The sequence below is a fragment of the Staurois parvus genome, unplaced genomic scaffold (assembly GCF_062004578.1).
Source record: "Staurois parvus isolate SC_StPar_1 unplaced genomic scaffold, SC_StPar_1.0 ptg000896l, whole genome shotgun sequence".
Lineage (NCBI taxonomy): Eukaryota > Metazoa > Chordata > Amphibia > Anura > Ranidae > Staurois > Staurois parvus.
This window is the reverse complement of record NW_028318692.1, coordinates 201,288-219,545: the sequence shown is the minus strand read 5'-3', so window position 1 is coordinate 219,545 and position 18,258 is coordinate 201,288. Positions and strand designations below refer to the sequence as shown.

Here is an 18,258-nt window from a genome sequence, read left to right as displayed (position 1 = left end):
CTCTCTGTTTTCCCCCTCTCTCTGTTTTCCCCCTCTCTCTGTTTTTCCCCCTCTCTCTGTTTTCCCCCTCTCTCTGTTTTCCCCCTCTCTCTGTCTTCCTGACTGTCTAGATCAGTGTTTCTCCACCGTTTTTCAGTCAAGGCACCCTCTAACATTGTGGACAGTCCTGAGGCACCCCATTCTAAAATGTAAAAAACTATTTTAATAATTTTACATAACGCAGCAACAGCCACACATGTAGGACACCCAACATTAGAGGTGAAGCAAATACACTCTTGCACCCTGGTACTGACTAGTATTCCCATGTTTCTCTTGGTTTTTCTCCATCGCTATGCTGACATGACCCCAGCACTGATGGAGAGGGGCAGGGGGGAGTCAAACTAGGATGCGGTGCAGGCAGCTGACATCCTCCTTATCAACTGATGATGTCATTGGTTGTCAGGATGCCGGCGGCTATATGGTCGTAATGGTGCACAATGAAAACCTGTGGCTTTTTGTAACTAAAAGTCAGGCTTGTTTCACCCGTTGGCTTGTATACAAGTTTTGGACAACTTTTAGACATTTTGGCAAGGCACCCCTGAAGAAACCTCAAGGCACCCCGGGGTGCCTGGGCACTCTGGTTGAGGAAGGCTCCTCTAGACACATACTGTAGATATGTGTGTATGTATAGGGCCGAGATGCAGTGTATTTCTTTTTCACTAGGTGGCGGCAGTGTGCTATTGTGGAGAACATGCATACCATGGAAGGCCCGGCTGCAGTGTCTCTGTTCGCCACTAGATGGGAGCAGTGTAGCGCCGTAGTATGGACTGACAGCAGACGGGCCGGGGGCAGTGTCTCCGTTGCCCAGTAGATGGCGGGAGGCGGCGCGGCGTGATGACGTCAGGGAGGGGACGCAGGGCCGGGAAGCCGGGGACGGACCGGTGAGGGATGGAGAGACCGAGACCCCCGCCCAGAGCCCCCGGGGGACTTCCCGTATCCTCACCGAGTGCGGCCTACACATTGTGTAGTGTGTCCTCTGTGTGTACTGTACATATGTGTTCTCTGTGTGGTGTGTGTACTGTACATATGTGTCCTCTGTATGTGGTGTGTGTACTGTACATATGTGTTGGGTGTCCTTTGTATGTGGTGTGTGTACTGTACATATGTGTCCTCTGTATGTGGTGTGTGTACTGTACATATGTGTTCTCTGTGTGGTGTGTGTACTGTACATATGTGTCCTCTGTATGTGGTGTGTGTACTGTACATATGTGTTGGGTGTCCTTTGTATGTGGTGTGTGTACTGTACATACGTGTTGGGTGTCCTCTGTATGTGGTGTGTGTACTGTACATACGTGTTGGGTGTCCTCTGTATGTGGTGTGTGTACTGTACATATGTGTTGTGTGTCCTCTGTATGTGGTGTGTGTACTGTACATATGTGTTGTGTGTCCTCTGTATGTGGTGTGTGTACTCTGTATGTGGTGTGTGTACTGTACATATGTGTCCTCTGTATGTGGTGTGTGTACTGTACATATGTGTTGTGTGTCCTCTGTATGTGGTGTGTGTACTCTGTATGTGGTGTGTGTACTGTACATATGTGTCCTCTGTATGTGGTGTGTGTACTGTACATATGTGTCCTCTGTATGTGGTGTGTGTACTGTACATATGTGTTGGGTGTCCTTTGTATGTGGTGTGTGTACTGTACATATGTGTCCTCTGTATGTGGTGTGTGTACTGTACATATGTGTTCTCTGTGTGGTGTGTGTACTGTACATATGTGTCCTCTGTATGTGGTGTGTGTACTGTACATATGTGTTGGGTGTCCTTTGTATGTGGTGTGTGTACTGTACATACGTGTTGGGTGTCCTCTGTATGTGGTGTGTGTACTGTACATACGTGTTGGGTGTCCTCTGTATGTGGTGTGTGTACTGTACATATGTGTTGTGTGTCCTCTGTATGTGGTGTGTGTACTGTACATATGTGTTGTGTGTCCTCTGTATGTGGTGTGTGTACTCTGTATGTGGTGTGTGTACTGTACATATGTGTCCTCTGTATGTGGTGTGTGTACTGTACATATGTGTTGTGTGTCCTCTGTATGTGGTGTGTGTACTCTGTATGTGGTGTGTGTACTGTACATATGTGTCCTCTGTATGTGGTGTGTGTACTGTACATATGTGTCCTCTGTATGTGGTGTGTGTACTGTACATATGTGTTGGGTGTCCTTTGTATGTGGTGTGTGTACTGTACATATGTGTTGGGTGTCCTTTGTATGTGGTGTGTGTACTGTACATACGTGTTGGGTGTCCTCTGTATGTGGTGTGTGTACTGTACATACGTGTTGGGTGTCCTCTGTATGTGGTGTGTGTACTGTACATACGTGTTGGGTGTCCTCTGTATGTGGTGTGTGTACTGTACATACGTGTTGGGTGTCCTCTGTATGTGGTGTGTGTACTGTACATATGTGTTGTGTGTCCTCTGTATGTGGTGTGTGTACTGTACATATGTGTTGTGTGTCCTCTGTATGTGGTGTGTGTACTGTACATATGTGTTGTGTGTCCTCTGTATGTGGTGTGTGTACTCTGTATGTGGTGTGTGTACTGTACATATGTGTTCTCTGTATGTGGTGTGCGTACTGTACATACGTGTTGGGTGTCCTATGTATGTGGTGTACTGTACATATGTGTTGTGCGTCCTCTGTATGTGGTGTGTGTACTGTACATACGTGTTGTATGTCCTCTGTATAATGTGTATGTTCTGTGTGTGTATTGTGTATGTTGTGTGTGTACTGTGTGTGTGTATTGTGTATGTTGTGTGTGTATGTTTGTGTGTATTGTGTATGTTGTGTGTGTACTGTGTATGTTGTGTGTGTATTGTGTATGTTGTGTGTGTGTATGTTGTGTGTGTATTGTGTATGGTGTGTGTGTGTATGTTGTGTGTGTATTGTGTATGGTGTGTGTGTGTATGGTGTGTGTGTATTGTGTACTGTGTGTGTATGTTGTGTGTATGTATTGTGTATGTTGTGTGTATATTTACTGTGTGTGTGTTTTGTGTGTATTGTGTACCGTGTGTGCGTGTATGTTGTGTGTGTATTGTGTATGTTGTGTGTGTATTGTGTACCGTGTGTGTGTGTATGTATTGTGTATGTTGTGTGTGTATTGTGTACCGTGTATGTTGTGTGTGCATTGTGTACCGTGATCTTCCCATCCACCCCCCCCCCCCCCCCAGCGCTGTGTAGTGCCGCCATGTACCATAGAGTAGTGTGTACATTGTATCTGTTCATCTTCTTCCCTGTACACAGCCTGCCCTCCCCTGCTGTCCCCCCGGCTCCTGAGTGTGCAGACATGCTATGTTGTGTGCACTCTGGAGCCGGGAGATGGTAGTGTACATCTGGATGACCTTAGGGGCCCTCGCACCCTGATCCCCCCCCCCACACACACACTTGTAATAATATAAGTATGCTGGACAGAAGTCCCCAATCCCGAACCAGTCCGGTGTAGACAGGTTCTCTTTTTTTTAGCCAATCCGGTTGCAGTGTTTTTCCTTGACAGCGATGCATGTGGTGGAGGGCAGTGAGGTGACCCCGGGGAAGAAGGTGCCGTGTATTCTGATCCTGAGCCAGCAGAGGGACGGACAGTACATGTGAGTACACTTCCCTTCTATTCTCAGCTTCGGAAGGAGCGGGGTGGGGTTGGACCTTCTGTCGGGTTTTTATTCCAGTCTTAGTCTCTGCTGGGGAGATCCGCCCTCTCTGTTTTTATTGGTGACTGTTCTCCATGGGACAGGAAGTGACTGAAAATCAAAAATGTTACAGTTGTCACCAGAACAGGAAGTGAGGGGAAACCTTCCAATGGGGATAAATGTTCATGAGATAACAGAGGTTTCCTGTTTTGACTCTGTAACAGGAAATGAAGTGTGAACAGTGTGAACACGTCCGCCAGCTCAGAGGGTGTGAACACGTCCGCCAGCTCAGAGGGTGTGAACACGTCCGCCAGCCCCCCAGCTCAGAGGGTGTGAACATGTCCGCTAGCCCCCCAGCTCAGAGGGTGTGAACACGTTCCGCCAGCCCCCCAGCTCAGGGGGTGTGAACATGTCCGCTAGCCCCCCAGCTCGGGGTGTGAACACGTCCGCCAGCCCCCCAGCTCAGAGGGTGTGAACACGTCCGCCAGCCCCCCAGCTCAGAGGGTGTGAACACGTCCGCCAGCCCCCCAGCTCGGGGTGTGAACACGTCCGCCAGCCCCCCAGCTCAGAGGGTGTGAACACGTCCGCCAGCCCCCCAGCTCAGAGGGTGTGAACATGTCCGACAGCCCCCCAGCTCAGGGGGTGTGAACATGTTCGCCAGCCCCCCAGCTCAGAGGGTGTGAACACGTCCGCCAGCCCCCCAGCTCAGAGGGTGTGAACACGTCCGCCAGCCCCCCAGCTCAGAGGGTGTGAACACGTCCGCCAGCCCCCCAGCTCAGAGGGTGTGAACACGTCCGCCAGCCCCCCAGCTCAGAGGGTGTGAACACGTCCGCCAGCCCCCCAGCTCAGAGGGTGTGAACACGTCCGCCAGCCCCCCAGCTCAGAGGGTGTGAACACGTCCGCCAGCCCCCCAGCTCAGAGGGTGTGAACACGTCCGCCAGCCCCCCAGCTCAGAGGGTGTGAACACGTTCTGCCAGCCCCCCAGCTCAGGGGGTGTGAACATGTCCGCTAGCCCCCCAGCTCAGAGGGTGTGAACACGTTCCGCCAGCCCCCCAGCTCAGAGGGTGTGAACATGTCCGCTAGCCCCCCAGCTCAGAGGGTGTGAACATGTCCGCTAGCCCCCCAGCTCAGAGGGTGTGAACACGTCCGCTAGCCCCCCAGCTCAGAGGGTGTGAACATGTCCGCTAGCCCCCCAGCTCAGAGGGTGTGAACACGTTCCGCCAGCCCCCCAGCTCGGGGTGTGAACACGTCCGCCAGCCCCCCAGCTCAGAGGGTGTGAACACGTCCGCCAGCCCCCCAGCTCAGAGGGTGTGAACACGTCCGCCAGCCCCCCAGCTCAGAGGATGTGAACACGTCCGCTAGCCCCCCAGCTCAGAGGGTGTGAACATGTCCGACAGCCCCCCAGCTCAGGGGGTGTGAACATGTTCGCCAGCCCCCCAGCTCAGAGGGTGTGAACACGTCCGCCAGCCCCCCAGCTCAGAGGGTGTGAACACGTCCGCCAGCCCCCCAGCTCAGAGGGTGTGAACACGTCCGCCAGCCCCCCAGCTCAGAGGGTGTGAACACGTCCGCCAGCCCCCCAGCTCAGAGGGTGTGAACACGTCCGCCAGCCCCCCAGCTCAGAGGGTGTGAACACGTTCCGCCAGCCCCCCAGCTCAGGGGGTGTGAACATGTCCGCTAGCCCCCCAGCTCAGAGGGTGTGAACACGTTCCGCCAGCCCCCCAGCTCAGAGGGTGTGAACATGTCCGCTAGCCCCCCAGCTCAGAGGGTGTGAACATGTCCGCTAGCCCCCCAGCTCAGAGGGTGTGAACACGTCCGCTAGCCCCCCAGCTCAGAGGGTGTGAACACGTCCGCTAGCCCCCCAGCTCAGAGGGTGTGAACACGTTCCGCCAGCCCCCCAGCTCAGGGGGTGTGAACATGTCCGCTAGCCCCCCAGCTCAGAGGGTGTGAACACGTTCCGCCAGCCCCCCAGCTCAGGGGGTGTGAACACGTCCGCCAGCCCCCCAGCTCAGGGGGTGTGAACACGTCCGCCAGCCCCCCAGCTCAGAGGGTGTGAACAAGTCCGCTCTCCCATCAATCCCCCCCCCCCATGTGTGTGAACACAGCCGCAACCCCCCACACCACATCACCCCCCCCATGTGAACACGTCTGCTCCCCAAACAACCCCCCCCCCCCCGTGTGTACACGCATGCGATGTACACTGTGTTACATTCAGGGGAGCACAGGGAAGACGTGCAGCGTCTTTTAGACCATACATGTCTCATTAAAGAGAACCTGTCACCACAGGTGCTGGAGTCAGGCGGGGGGGGGAGGAGGAGATACACAGCGCAATGTTAAAAAAATTAAATGTTTAAGTCGCCATAAAGCCCCTTTTTGTTTTTAAAAGTCCCCGACATTCCTAACAGCACCTCAGATGTAATACCTTTTTTTTTTTTTCAAAAAATTTCCACACCCGTTAGCTCTGACCAGATCGCAGGACCAGCCATACAGAATCCCAAAGGATTCCACTAGTAGAACAGATCTGTTCTCAGTATAATACCTGAGTGTTTGCATGATGTCAGTTCCTTCTGCATAATCCCCAGTAATGTATGAAGTTTCTGCAGTCCCCAGCGCGGTCTGCATGGTTCGTCAGTCTCCAGCACTGTTTGGACGGCACTGTAATGTCCCGTCCTGTAACACCCTGCACTGTACGGACGGCTCTGTAATGTCCGGTCCTGTAACATCCTGCACTGTACGGACGGCTCTGTAATGTCCGGTCCTGTAACATCCTGCACTGTACGGACGGCACTGTAATGTCCGGTCCTGTAACATCCTGCACTGTACGGACGGCTCTGTAATGTCCGGTCCTGTAACATCCTGCAGTGTACGGACGGCTCTGTAATGTCCGGTCCTGTAACATCCTGCACTGTACGGACGGCACTGTAATGTCCGGTCCTGTAACACCCTGCACTGTACGGACGGCTCTGTAATGTCCAGTCCTGTAACATCCTGCACTGTACGGACGGCTCTGTAATGTCCGGTCCTGTAACATCCTGCACTGTACGGACGGCTCTGTAATGTCCGGTCCTGTAACATCCTGCACTGTACGGACGGCTCTGTAATGTCCGGTCCTGTAACATCCTGCACTGTACGGACGGCTCTGTAATGTCCGGTCCTGTAACATCCTGCAGTGTACGGACGGCTCTGGAATGTCCGGTCCTGTAACATCCTGCACTGTATGGACGGCTCTGGAATGTCCCGTCCTGTAACATCCTGCACTGTACGGACGGCTCTGTAATGTCCGGTCCTGTAACATCCTGCACTGTACGGACGGCTCTGTAATGTCCGGTCCTGTAACATCCTGCACTGTACGGACGGCTCTGTAATGTCTGGTCCTGTAACATCCTGCACTGTACGGACGGCTCTGTAATGTCCGGTCCTGTAACATCCTGCACTGTACGGACGGCTCTGTAATGTCCGGTCCTGTAACATCCTGCACTGTACGGACGGCTCTGGAATGTCCGGTCCTGTAACATCCTGCACTGTACGGACGGCTCTGTAATGTCCGGTCCTGTAACATCCTGCAGTGTACGGACGGCTCTGGAATGTCCGGTCCTGTAACATCCTGCACTGTACGGACGGCTCTGGAATGTCCGGTCCTGTAACATCCTGCACTGTACGGACGGCTCTGTAATGTCCGGTCCTGTAACATCCTGCACTGTACGGACGGCTCTGGAATGTCCGGTCCTGTAACATCCTGCACTGTACGGACGGCTCTGGAATGTCCGGTCCTGTAACACCCTGCACTGTACGGACGGCTCTGTAACATCCTGCACTGTACGGACGGCTCTGTAATGTCCGGTCCTGTAACATCCTGCACTGTACGGACGGCTCTGTAACATCCTGCACTGTACGGACGGCTCTGTAACACCCTGCACTGTTTGGACGGCTCTGCAATCACTGATTATATTTTTCCTGCCTTTTCTCCAGGCTCCACATTCGCACTCCGGGGAAAGGTGCATCCGATGACGAACTTCTTCCAATTACAAATACCTTCAAATGTGTACAAGGTGAGAGATCCTCTGTTCCTGGAACGATTGTGTAAATCGGTGTGATGGCGATGTGCAGGGACCCTCAGGAACCAATCAGATGTCACAGAATAGAAGGGAGAAAGCGATTGGTTTAGGTTGGGATGAGGAAGGATCAGACCCTCTGGCAGTGCGGTCTGTGTCCCAGCCGGGTGGTTTGTCCTCTCTTCCTGTACCGGTGACCACACAAGAAGGAAAGAGAATCCTCAGTTTCAGGAATAGTGCCCCATCATTGGTGTCAGTGGGAGGAATAGTGCCCCATCATTGGTATCAGTGGGAGGAATAGTGCCCCATCATTGGTGTCAGTGGGAGGAATAGTGCCCCATCATTGGTGTCAGTGGGAGGAATAGTGCCCCATCATTGGTGTCAGTGGGAGGAATAGTGCCCCATCATTGGTATCAGTGGGAGGAATAGTGCCCCATCATTGGTGTTAGTGGGATGAATAGTGCCCCATCATTGGTGTCAGTGGGAGGAATAGTGCCCCATCATTGGTGTTAGTGGGATGAATAGTGCCCCATCATTGGTGTCAGTGGGAGGAATAGTGCCCCATCATTGGTGTTAGTGGGATGAATAGTGCCCCATCATTGGTATCAGTGGCAGGAATAGTGTCCCATCATTGGTGTCAGTGGGAGGAATAGTGCCCCATCATTGGTGTCAGTGGGAGGAATAGTGCCCCATCATTGGTATCAGTGGGAGGAATAGTGTCCCATCATTGGTATCAGTAGGAGGAATAGTGCCCCATCGTTGGTGTCAGTGGGAGGAATAGTGCCCCATCGTTGGTGTCAGTGGGGGGAATAGTGTCCCATCATTGGTGTCAGTGGGAGGAATAGTGCCCCATCATTGGTATCAGTGGGAGGAATAGTGCCCCATCATTGGTGTCAATGGGAGGAATAGTGCCCCATCGTTGGTGTCAATGGGAGGAATAGTGCCCCATCATTGGTGTCAATGGGAGGAATAGTGCCCCATCGTTGGTGTCAGTGGGATGAATAGTGCCCCATCGTTGGTGTCAGTGGGAGGAATAGTGCCCCATCGTTGGTGTCAGTGGGAGGAATAGTGCCCCATCGTTGGTGTCAGTGGGAGGAATAGTGCCCCATCGTTGGTGTCAGTGGGAGGAATAGTGCCCCATCGTTGGTGTCAGTGGGAGGAATAGTGCCCCATCGTTGGTGTCAGTGGGAGGAATAGTGCCCCATCATTGGTGTCAGTGGGAGGAATAGTGCCCCATCATTGGTATCAGTGGGAGGAATAGTGTCCCATCATTGGTATCAGTAGGAGGAATAGTGCCCCATCGTTGGTGTCAGTGGGGGGAATAGTGTCCCATCATTGGTGTCAGTGGGAGGAATAGTGCCCCATCATTGGTATTCATGGGAGGAATAGTGCCCCATCATTGGTGTCAGTGGGAGGAATAGTGCCCCATCATTGGTGTCAGTGGGAGGAATAGTGTCCCATCATTGGTGTCAGTGGGAGGAATAGTGCCCCATCATTGGTATCAGTGGGAGGAATAGCGCCCCATCATTGGTATTCATGGGAGGAATAGTGCCTCATCATTGGTTCAGTGGGAGGAATAGTGCCCCATCATTGGTGTCAGTGAGAGGAATAGTGCCCCATCATTGGTATTCATGGGAGGAATAGTGCTCCATCATTGGTGTCAATGGGAGGAATAGTGCCCCATCATTGGTGTCAATGGGAGGAATAGTGCCCCATCATTGGTGTCAATGGGAGGAATAGTGCCCCATCATTGGTATTCATGGGAGGAATAGTGCCTCATCATTGGTGTCAGTGGGAGGAATAGTGCCCCATCATTGGTGTCAATGGGAGGAATAGTGCCCCATCGTTGGTGTCAGTGGGATGAATAGTGCCCCATCGTTGGTGTCAGTGGGAGGAATAGTGCCCCATCGTTGGTGTCAGTGGGAGGAATAGTGCCCCATCGTTGGTGTCAGTGGGAGGAATAGTGCCCCATCGTTGGTGTCAGTGGGAGGAATAGTGCCCCATCGTTGGTGTCAGTGGGAGGAATAGTGCCCCATCGTTGGTGTCAGTGAGAGGAATAGTGCCCCATCGTTGGTGTCAGTGAGAGGAATAGTGCCCCATCGTTGGTGTCAGTGGGAGGAATAGTGCCCCATCATTGGTATCAATGGGAGGAATAGTGCCCCATCGTTGGTGTCAGTGGGAAGAATAGTGCCCCATTGTTGGTGTCAGTGGGAGGAATAGGGCCCCATTGTTGGTGTCAGTAGCAGGAATTATGCCCCATTGTTGGTGTCAGTGGGAGGAAAGGTGCCTCAAGGTCCGGATAAAGACAAGCAAAGGACCGTATTCGGCCCCCGGGCCGCAGTTTGGAGACTACCGGCCTAGGCGATCGCAGCGGAAGTGGGAGCGAGTACCTGTCAATTTCAGGTACCCACTACCTCCCCCCGTCCCCCAAAAGTGCCAATCCTTACCGGGGAGTGGGGGCCAGTCATTAAAGCGAAAAAGCGGAACTTCACCTTTTGTGTGGAGCTCTCCTTTAAGATTCTGCCATTCACATTCATTAGATCGGATCGCACTGGTAGGACCGGCACTGACTATTGAACATTGTGGGAGTTTATTTACTACAGCTGAAGAGTACAAAATCCGGTGCAGCTCCGCATAGTAACCAATCAGCTTCCAGGTTTCATTGCCAAAGCTTCATTGGAAAAGCTGAAGGTGGAAGCTGATTGGCTGCCATGTACAGCTGCACCAGATTCTGACTGCTCCAGTTTTAGTGAATCTGAATCTCTGGTATGTAGTTCCTGTGTGTGACTTCAGGAGGGCCGGGTGTTCTTCCTGCTGTGGAGTGCTCAGCCTCTTCATGCAGAGGAACCATAGATCACCCTTCATGCAGATCAACCATAGATCACTCTTCATGCAGATCAACCATAGATCACCCTTCATGCAGGTGAACCGTAGATCACTCTTCATGCAGATCAACCATAGATCACTCTTCATGCAGATCAACCATAGATCACTCTTCATGCAGATCAACCATAGATCACCCTTCATGCAGATGAACCGTAAATCACTCTTCATGCAGGTGAACCGTAGATCACTCTTTATGCAGGTGAACCGTAGATCACTCTTCATGCAGCTGAACCATAGATCACTGTTCATGCAGATGAACCGTAGATCACTGTTCATGCAGGTGAACCGTAGATCACTCTTCATGCAGGTGAACCGTAGATCACTCTTCATGCAGGTGAACCGTAGATCACCCTTCATGCAGGTGAACCGTAGATCACTGTTCATGCAGGTGAACCGTAGATCACTGTTCATGCAGATGAACCGTAGATCACTCTTCATGCAGGTGAACCGTAGATCACCCTTCATGCAGGTGAACCGTAGATCACCCTTCATGCAGGTGAACCGTAGATCACTGTTCATGCAGGTGAACCGTAGATCACTGTTCATGCAGATGAACCGTAGATCACTCTTCATGCAGGTGAACCGTAGATCACCCTTCATGCAGGTGAACCGTAGATCACCCTTCATGCAGGTGAACCGTAGATCACCCTTCATGCAGGTGAACCGTAGATTACCCTTCATGCAGGTGAACCGTAGATCACTCTTCATGCAGGTGAACCGTAGATCACTCTTCATGCAGGTGAACCGTCGATCACTCTTCATGCAGGTGAACCGTAGATCACCCTTCATGCAGGTGAACCGTAGATCACCCTTCATGCAGGTGAACCGTAGATCACCCTTCATGCAGGTGAACCGTAGATCACCCTTCATGCAGGTGAACCGTAGATCACCCTTCATGCAGGTGAACCGTAGATCACCCTTCATGCAGGTGAACCGTAGATCACCCTTTACTCAGGTGAACCGTAGATCACCCTTTACTCAGGTGAACCGTAGATCACCCTTCACGCAGGTGAACCGTAGATCACCCTTCACGCAGGTGAACCGTAGATCACTCGTTGTGATGAATGATGAAAGCCATGTTATTGGTTAATCTGTAACTGTGTGTTCACCATCCGTTAGAGATTTGCATCATCCTCATCCTTCCTGAGCGCTCTTCCCTTTTCTATGTTTATCTGATCTCCTTTTCTCTTCTACCTTCCAGAAGCGGAGGAGCCCCTTCTCATCGACATCTCCACTAACAGTACGTATCCCTCTCCCTGTCCTCCTTACCTGCAGGTTTACTTCCACGGGGGCATCTAACTAAAACTAATCTGAAAGCGACCTTGTGTTTTGAAAAAGAAACTTGCTGGCCAGATAGAAAATAAAAGAAAGCCTAAAAGAGAAAACTAATGCAGCCATCACATCTAAGAATTGTTAAACTGCAATCTAATAAATGCTTACTTTTGGGTTTAATACTACTTTTAAAGCATAACTCCAGTTACATTTTTTTTTTTTTTGAGTCAACTGCTCGTTTTGTCCAGGGGCCCCCAAAAGGCTATACTTACCCGATCCTTCGATCCTCTCGAAAATATTGTTCCCCCACGTCCAGCAGTCGGTCTACGGGTGTGATGACGTCCATTCAGACTAGCTAGCCTGCAGGGGGACAGAAGTGATAGGATCCGATCTTGCACTTGGAGGATCAACGGATTAGGCAAGTACAGTTAGGTCCATATATATTTGGACACAGGCACAATTTTAGTTTTTTTCAGTTATTGACCAAAACCTATTCAGGCTATAGTTATATGATGGATTTGGGCTGAAAGTGCGCACTCTCCGGTGTAATTTGAGGGTCTGTACATCCAGATTGGAGGAAGGGTTTAAGAATTACAGCTCTTAAGAGTAGCCAACCCCCCCTTTTTTAAGGGACCAAAAGTAATTGGACAAATGAATAGATTCATAAAGAAAATGTTGATTTGTAATAATTTGTTGAGAATCCTTTACTGGCAATGACTGCCAGAAGTCCGGAACCCATGGACCTTACCAAAGACTGGGTTTCCTCCTTTCTGATGCTTTGCCTGAAGTCTGGAACCCATGGACCTTACCAAAGACTGGGTTTCCTCCTTTCTGATGCTTTGCCTGAAGTCCAGAACCCATGGACATGACCAAACACTGGGTTTCCTCCTTTCTGATGCTTTGCCTGAAGTCCGGAACCCATGGACATGACCAAACACTGGGTTTCCTCCTTTCTGATGCTTTGCCTGAAGTCCGGAACCCATGGACATGACCAAACACTGGGTTTCCTCCTTTCTGATGCTTTGCCTGTAGTCCGGAACCCATGGACATGACCAAACACTGGGTTTCCTCCTTTCTGATGCTTTGCCTGAAGTCCGGAACCCATGGACATGACCAAACACTGGGTTTCCTCCTTTCTGATGCTTTGCCTGAAGTCCGGAACCCATGGACATGACCAAACACTGGGTTTCCTCCTTTCTGATGCTTTGCCTGAAGTCCGGAACCCATGGACATGACCAAAGACTGGGTTTCCTCCTTTCTGATGCTTTGCCTGAAGTCTGGAACCCATGGACATGACCAAAGACTGGGTTTCCTCCTTTCTGATGCTTTGCCTGAAGTCTGGAACCCATGGACCTTACCAAAGACTGGGTTTCCTCCTTTCTGATGCTTTGCCTGAAGTCCAGAACCCATGGACATGACCAAACACTGGGTTTCCTCCTTTCTGATGCTTTGCCTGAAGTCCGGAACCCATGGACATGACCAAACACTGGGTTTCCTCCTTTCTGATGCTTTGCCTGAAGTCTGGAACCCATGGACATGACCAAACACTGGGTTTCCTCCATTCTGATGCTTTGCCTGAAGTCTGGAACCCATGGACCTTACCAAAGACTGGGTTTCCTCCTTTCTGATGCTTTGCCTGAAGTCCGGAACCCATGGACATGACCAAACACTGGGTTTCCTCCTTTCTGATGCTTTGCCTGAAGTCTGGAACCCATGGACATCACCAAAAGTTACAATAGAAGTAATGATAATCAGCGTAAATACTGGACCAAAGTCAGAAAAGTCTAGTAGTGTTTAGAAATAGTCCGGGTGACTTGGATAAGGGGGGGTCCGTGTGGCACTCAGGGCAAGCTCCATGCAGTACTGTAGCAGACTCTGTAGTAAGGAGAGAAGAAGAAGCGCCTCTAAGTGCAGCAGACCACTTTAATATATAACAGTAGGAACACTCACATGGTAGTAGAGTAATAAAAGCATGTAGGGTATTGTGGTGTAGAAACACCACGTAGAACGGCTGTCACTGGTGCCTGTATCGTCCGAGTCTCAATGGTAGGGAGCGTGGTTCAGGAGGGAGACAGATGTGGAGCCGGCTGGCACGCATGCACACACTCCTCAAGATGGCGGCTGGAGCGCACGCTGAACCGCAACGTCGACGTAGGCGTGATGACGTCAGTGACCAAGATGCAATGCGACGGGTTTTGGAGCATGTGCTGGCCTCTAGTGGCGGAAGCGCGCTCCTTTCTCAAGCAGGGGCATTTCCTCAGTTTTCTCTCCCCCCTCCAGTGATCAGACTGCAACATTGTAACTTTGTAGTATATCACAAGGTGAAAAGCTGCAGCAGGGACCTTTGTGAACACATGACCTGGAACTGCACACGCATCAGAATTTGTCATCTCTGTGCTGGCATCTCAGTCCGGGAAGTAGATGGCAACCCCTGGATGATGGCTGAATAAAGACGGCGCCGTCCTTCTGGAGAGAAAAATGGAGGTCAAGGCATTGTCGGGGGGGGGGGGGGGGGAGTGCTGAGATGATATACATTGCTTAGCGTGTATACACTCAGTATAAAGCCAGGTTCATGGTACTGCATGTTGGGAACACGCAAAATCACAGGCTTTCCCATCCTGCTGAGAAACGCGTTGCCATGCAGAGACACACAGCAGTGCCATCAGTTGTTAACCACTTCCTGTCCGGCCGTTGTATATAAACGGCCAGACAATGGCAGTGCAGGGTTGGGTGGGCGTCTATAAACGGCCTCCCCGTGCGCGATTCCTGGGAGTGCGCAGCACCGCGATCCGGTGCCTGCTGTGTCCTCCGGAGACAGTGGAACACCGATCGTCGGACGGGTCAATCAGTGATCACATGCAGAGTAGTAAGCAAGATGTCACTTCTGCTTACTACGTGTGAAATCTGTGAATGATCACAGAGGTCACATGGTACAGGGCTATTCACAACAGCCTTGTACCATGTGACAAGCTGTGACCAATCACAGCTCACGCAGTAGTTCTCAATAGCTGCAAGAATGCAGCCAGAGAGAAAGAGAAATGATTGCTTTTACAGCCTTTATGGGTGTGAAAGCAATCAGTGTAAAAAAAAAAATCTTCATCACCCCCCACAAGTAGTACAGTGTCACCATGGCTAGGGTGACAGTATGTAAAAAACAATAATATAAAAAAAGTAAAAAAAAATGTTAAAAAAATTATAATTTTTGGTTATAAACTAATTTGGGTTATTTTTTTTTTTTTTTTTTACTAAAAAGATAACAGAATACATTTTGGCCAAGATTTATGATGAAATATTATTTATTTGCTAATTTTTATAAGAAAAACACTTTTTTTCAAAATCTTTGGACTTTTTCATTTACATAGCAAAAAAAAAAAAAATATCCCAGTGGTGAATAAATACCACCAAAATAAAGCTTTCTCTGTCTCAAAAAAATCTAAAAAATTCATATGAGTTGCATGACCGCGCAATTGTCATTCAAAGTGTGATAGCGCTGAAAGCTGAAAATGGGGTGAAAGTGTCCAGACTGGAAGGGGGTGAAAGTGTCCGGACTGGAAGGGGGTGAAAGTGTCCGGATTGGAAGGGGGTGAAAGTGTCCGGATTGGAAGGGGGTGGAAGTGTCTGGACTGGAAGGGGGGAAAGTGTCCGGACTGGAAGGGGGGAAAGTGTCCGGACTGGAAGGGGGGAAAGTGTCCGGACTGGAAGGGGGGAAAGTGTCCGGACTGGAAGGGGTGAAAGTGTCCGGACTGGAAGGGGGTGAAAGTGTCCGGATTGGAAGGGGGTGGAAGTGTCTGGACTGGAAGGGGGGAAAGTGTCCGGACTGGAAGGGGGGAAAGTGTCCGGACTGGAAGGGGGTGAAAGTGTCCGGACTGGAAGGGGGGAAAGTGTCCGGACTGGAAGGGGGGAAAGTGTCCGGACTGGAAGGGGTGAAAGTGTCCGGACTGGAAGGGGGGGAAAGTGTCCGGACTGGAAGGGGGGGAAAGTGTCCGGACTGGAAGGGGGTGAAAGTGTCCGGACTGGAAGGGGGTGAAAGTGTCCGGACTGGAAGGGGGGGAAAGTGTCCGGACTGGAAGGGGGGGAAAGTGTCCGGACTGGAAGGGGGGGAAAGTGTCCGGACTGGAAGGGGGGGGAAAGTGTCCGGACTGGAAGGGGGGGAAAGTGTCCGGACTGAAAGTGGTTAATGGCAGCCCCACGCGTGTGAATGCGCCTCGTTTTTGCACATGTCAACCACCATGCAATTTAACTCTTAAAAGAGCAGAACCCCAATGAGATTTGGAAGCCTCCTTGCATTCATGGAGGAGTTTGTTCTCCGTAACACCAAACCAAGCATGGCATTAATGGGAAGCCACCATGCGTCTTCAGTGTGTGCAGATTTGGAGGTATTCCTGCACAATCCAACACTTTAGGAAGTGTGAACTTCAGGGCCAATATCTGTGCTTGGGACTGTTGGTGGTGCTTCTGTGCAGCTAATACTGGAGGTGTGGTAGGGTGTGCAGACAGATGTCCATACATCAGGTGGTGGGATCACATTGGTTGGATTCATAAGAGGGGGTCGTTGATGCATCTTCTCAAGGCTGGAGAGAAGTCCATTTCCTGGAATAGATGTTGTCGCCTCGTATATTACTTCCATGGGCTCTTAGCAGAGAAGTCTGAGATCGGCATCAACCCAAGAGACGTGTCTTTGTTGTAGGACTGAGGCTGTTATCTCTGATCATACCCAACTTCCGGGATGTCTGTGGTTTCCTTTACCGTGAAACGTTGAGCAAAATTAAAATGACATCAATGTTGCAGGCTGTCAGCCGCATTAAAACAGCACTTTTTATTTTTCCCCCGTAACCTTGTAAGACCTGTTGATCCTGCCAGTAGATCTATTATTTGTCCTCTTCCTGTAATGGGCCAAGCAACATTGTAGGTTGTAGCGCTCTTCTCCGGGGATCCAGCATAGTTTCTTCTCTCCGGCCACCAGTGTAGTAGTCAGTCAGGAGACAACTCGCTCTCTTAATGGGGAAATGACTTGTGGCTCAGTGTTCAAGCAACACTTTGCTTCACCTAAGCTGAGAATTAGCCACCTCCTTCATGGCTCTAGTGTCTGTCTGTTTCCCAGCGCCTCTTGTGTCCACCATTCTCCCCATGTTTGCTCGCGCCCCCTGTGCTCTTCGTGTTTGCTGGCGTGTCCCATGCCCCCCGCGTTTGCTCACACGCCCCTGTGCTCCCCCGCGGTTGCTCACGCGCCCCCCCCCCCAGTTTGCTGACACATCCCGTGCCCCCCATGTTTGCTCGCGCACCCCCATGCCCCCCACGTTTGCTTGCACGCCCCCCCGTGCCCCCCCACGTTTGCTTGCACGCCCCCCCCCGCATTTGCTCGTGCACCCCTGTGCCCCCCGCGTTTGCTTGCGTGCCCGTGCCCCCCCTTGTTTGCTCGTGCCCCGTGTCCGCTCGCGTTTGCCCGCGCCCCGTGCCCCCCGCGCTTGCTCACGTGCCTCCTGTGTTTGCTCGTGTGCCTCGTACCCTCCGCTATTGCTTGCATGCTCCTGCGTTTGCTCACGCAGCCCCATGCCCCCCCCCACGTTTGCTAGCGTGCCCCCCGCGCTTGCTCACGCGATCCGTGCCCCCCGTGCTTGCTCACGCGCCCCCCCGCGTTGGCTCACGCGCCCCATGACCCCCACGTTTGCTCGCACGCCCCCATGTCCAGCGCGTTTGCTCGCGCGCCCCACTCATTTGCTCGCTTGCCCCGTGCCTGTTCGTGTGCCTCCAGTGCTTCCCTCCTCTGTTCATACGCCCCCCATGTCCGCCCGCCAATGCACCTTTGTGTTCTCCATGTCCTACTGCACTCCTTTTGCTCTGCATGTCCGGCCACACTCCTTGTGCTCCCCACAACTGCCCAAGTACACCACTTTGTCCCTCTTTACTCCCGTATCTCCACGCAGTCTTCCCTACCCTACCATTGCCTCTCTACCTTGAGGTATGTTCCTGCGGTCACCCGGACTATCCTTCTCTTGGAGGACACAGACCCCTGTCCATGACACAGGTGTAGGGTGGGGGCAGCTTTAAGTGTTAGCTCAAGGAAGACTTTAACTTGTTTGCCTCTTATTTAAAGGATATGTAAAATCCAACAATGAGCTGCTCTGATTTGCTGCTTTTGAGTCTCATAAATATCCCATTGAAGGTGCTTTTGTTATATTTGTTTGGTAAGTGCAGAAAAAGCACCAGCCGTTCTAAAGGCCCCGGCCATTCTAAAGGCCCCAGGGATTCTAAAGGCCCCAGGCATTCTAAAGGCCCCGGCCGTTCTAAAGGCCCCGGCCGTTCTAAAGGCCCCGGCCATACTAAAGGCCCCGGCCATACTAAAGGCCCCGGCCATACTAAAGGCCTCGGCCATACTAAAGGCCCCGGCCATTCTAA

At 51.6% G+C, this 18,258-nt stretch overlaps 1 protein-coding gene across 3 annotated transcripts in view; it reads left to right on the top strand.

The window, feature by feature from the left end:
* Positions 1-861: 861 nt before the first annotated feature.
* Positions 862-18,258, top strand: part of OCRL (OCRL inositol polyphosphate-5-phosphatase) — a 165,755-nt gene continuing 148,358 nt past the window's right edge. For all 3 annotated transcript variants that reach the window (XM_089656221.1, XM_089656220.1, XM_089656219.1), the window contains exons 1-4: positions 862-974; positions 3,536-3,616; positions 7,622-7,701; positions 11,792-11,830. In XM_089656221.1, the coding sequence (XP_089512347.1) occupies positions 928-974; positions 3,536-3,616; positions 7,622-7,701; positions 11,792-11,830 (247 nt within the window). In that variant the 5' untranslated portion in view covers positions 862-927. The remainder of the gene's footprint in view (positions 975-3,535; positions 3,617-7,621; positions 7,702-11,791; positions 11,831-18,258) is intronic.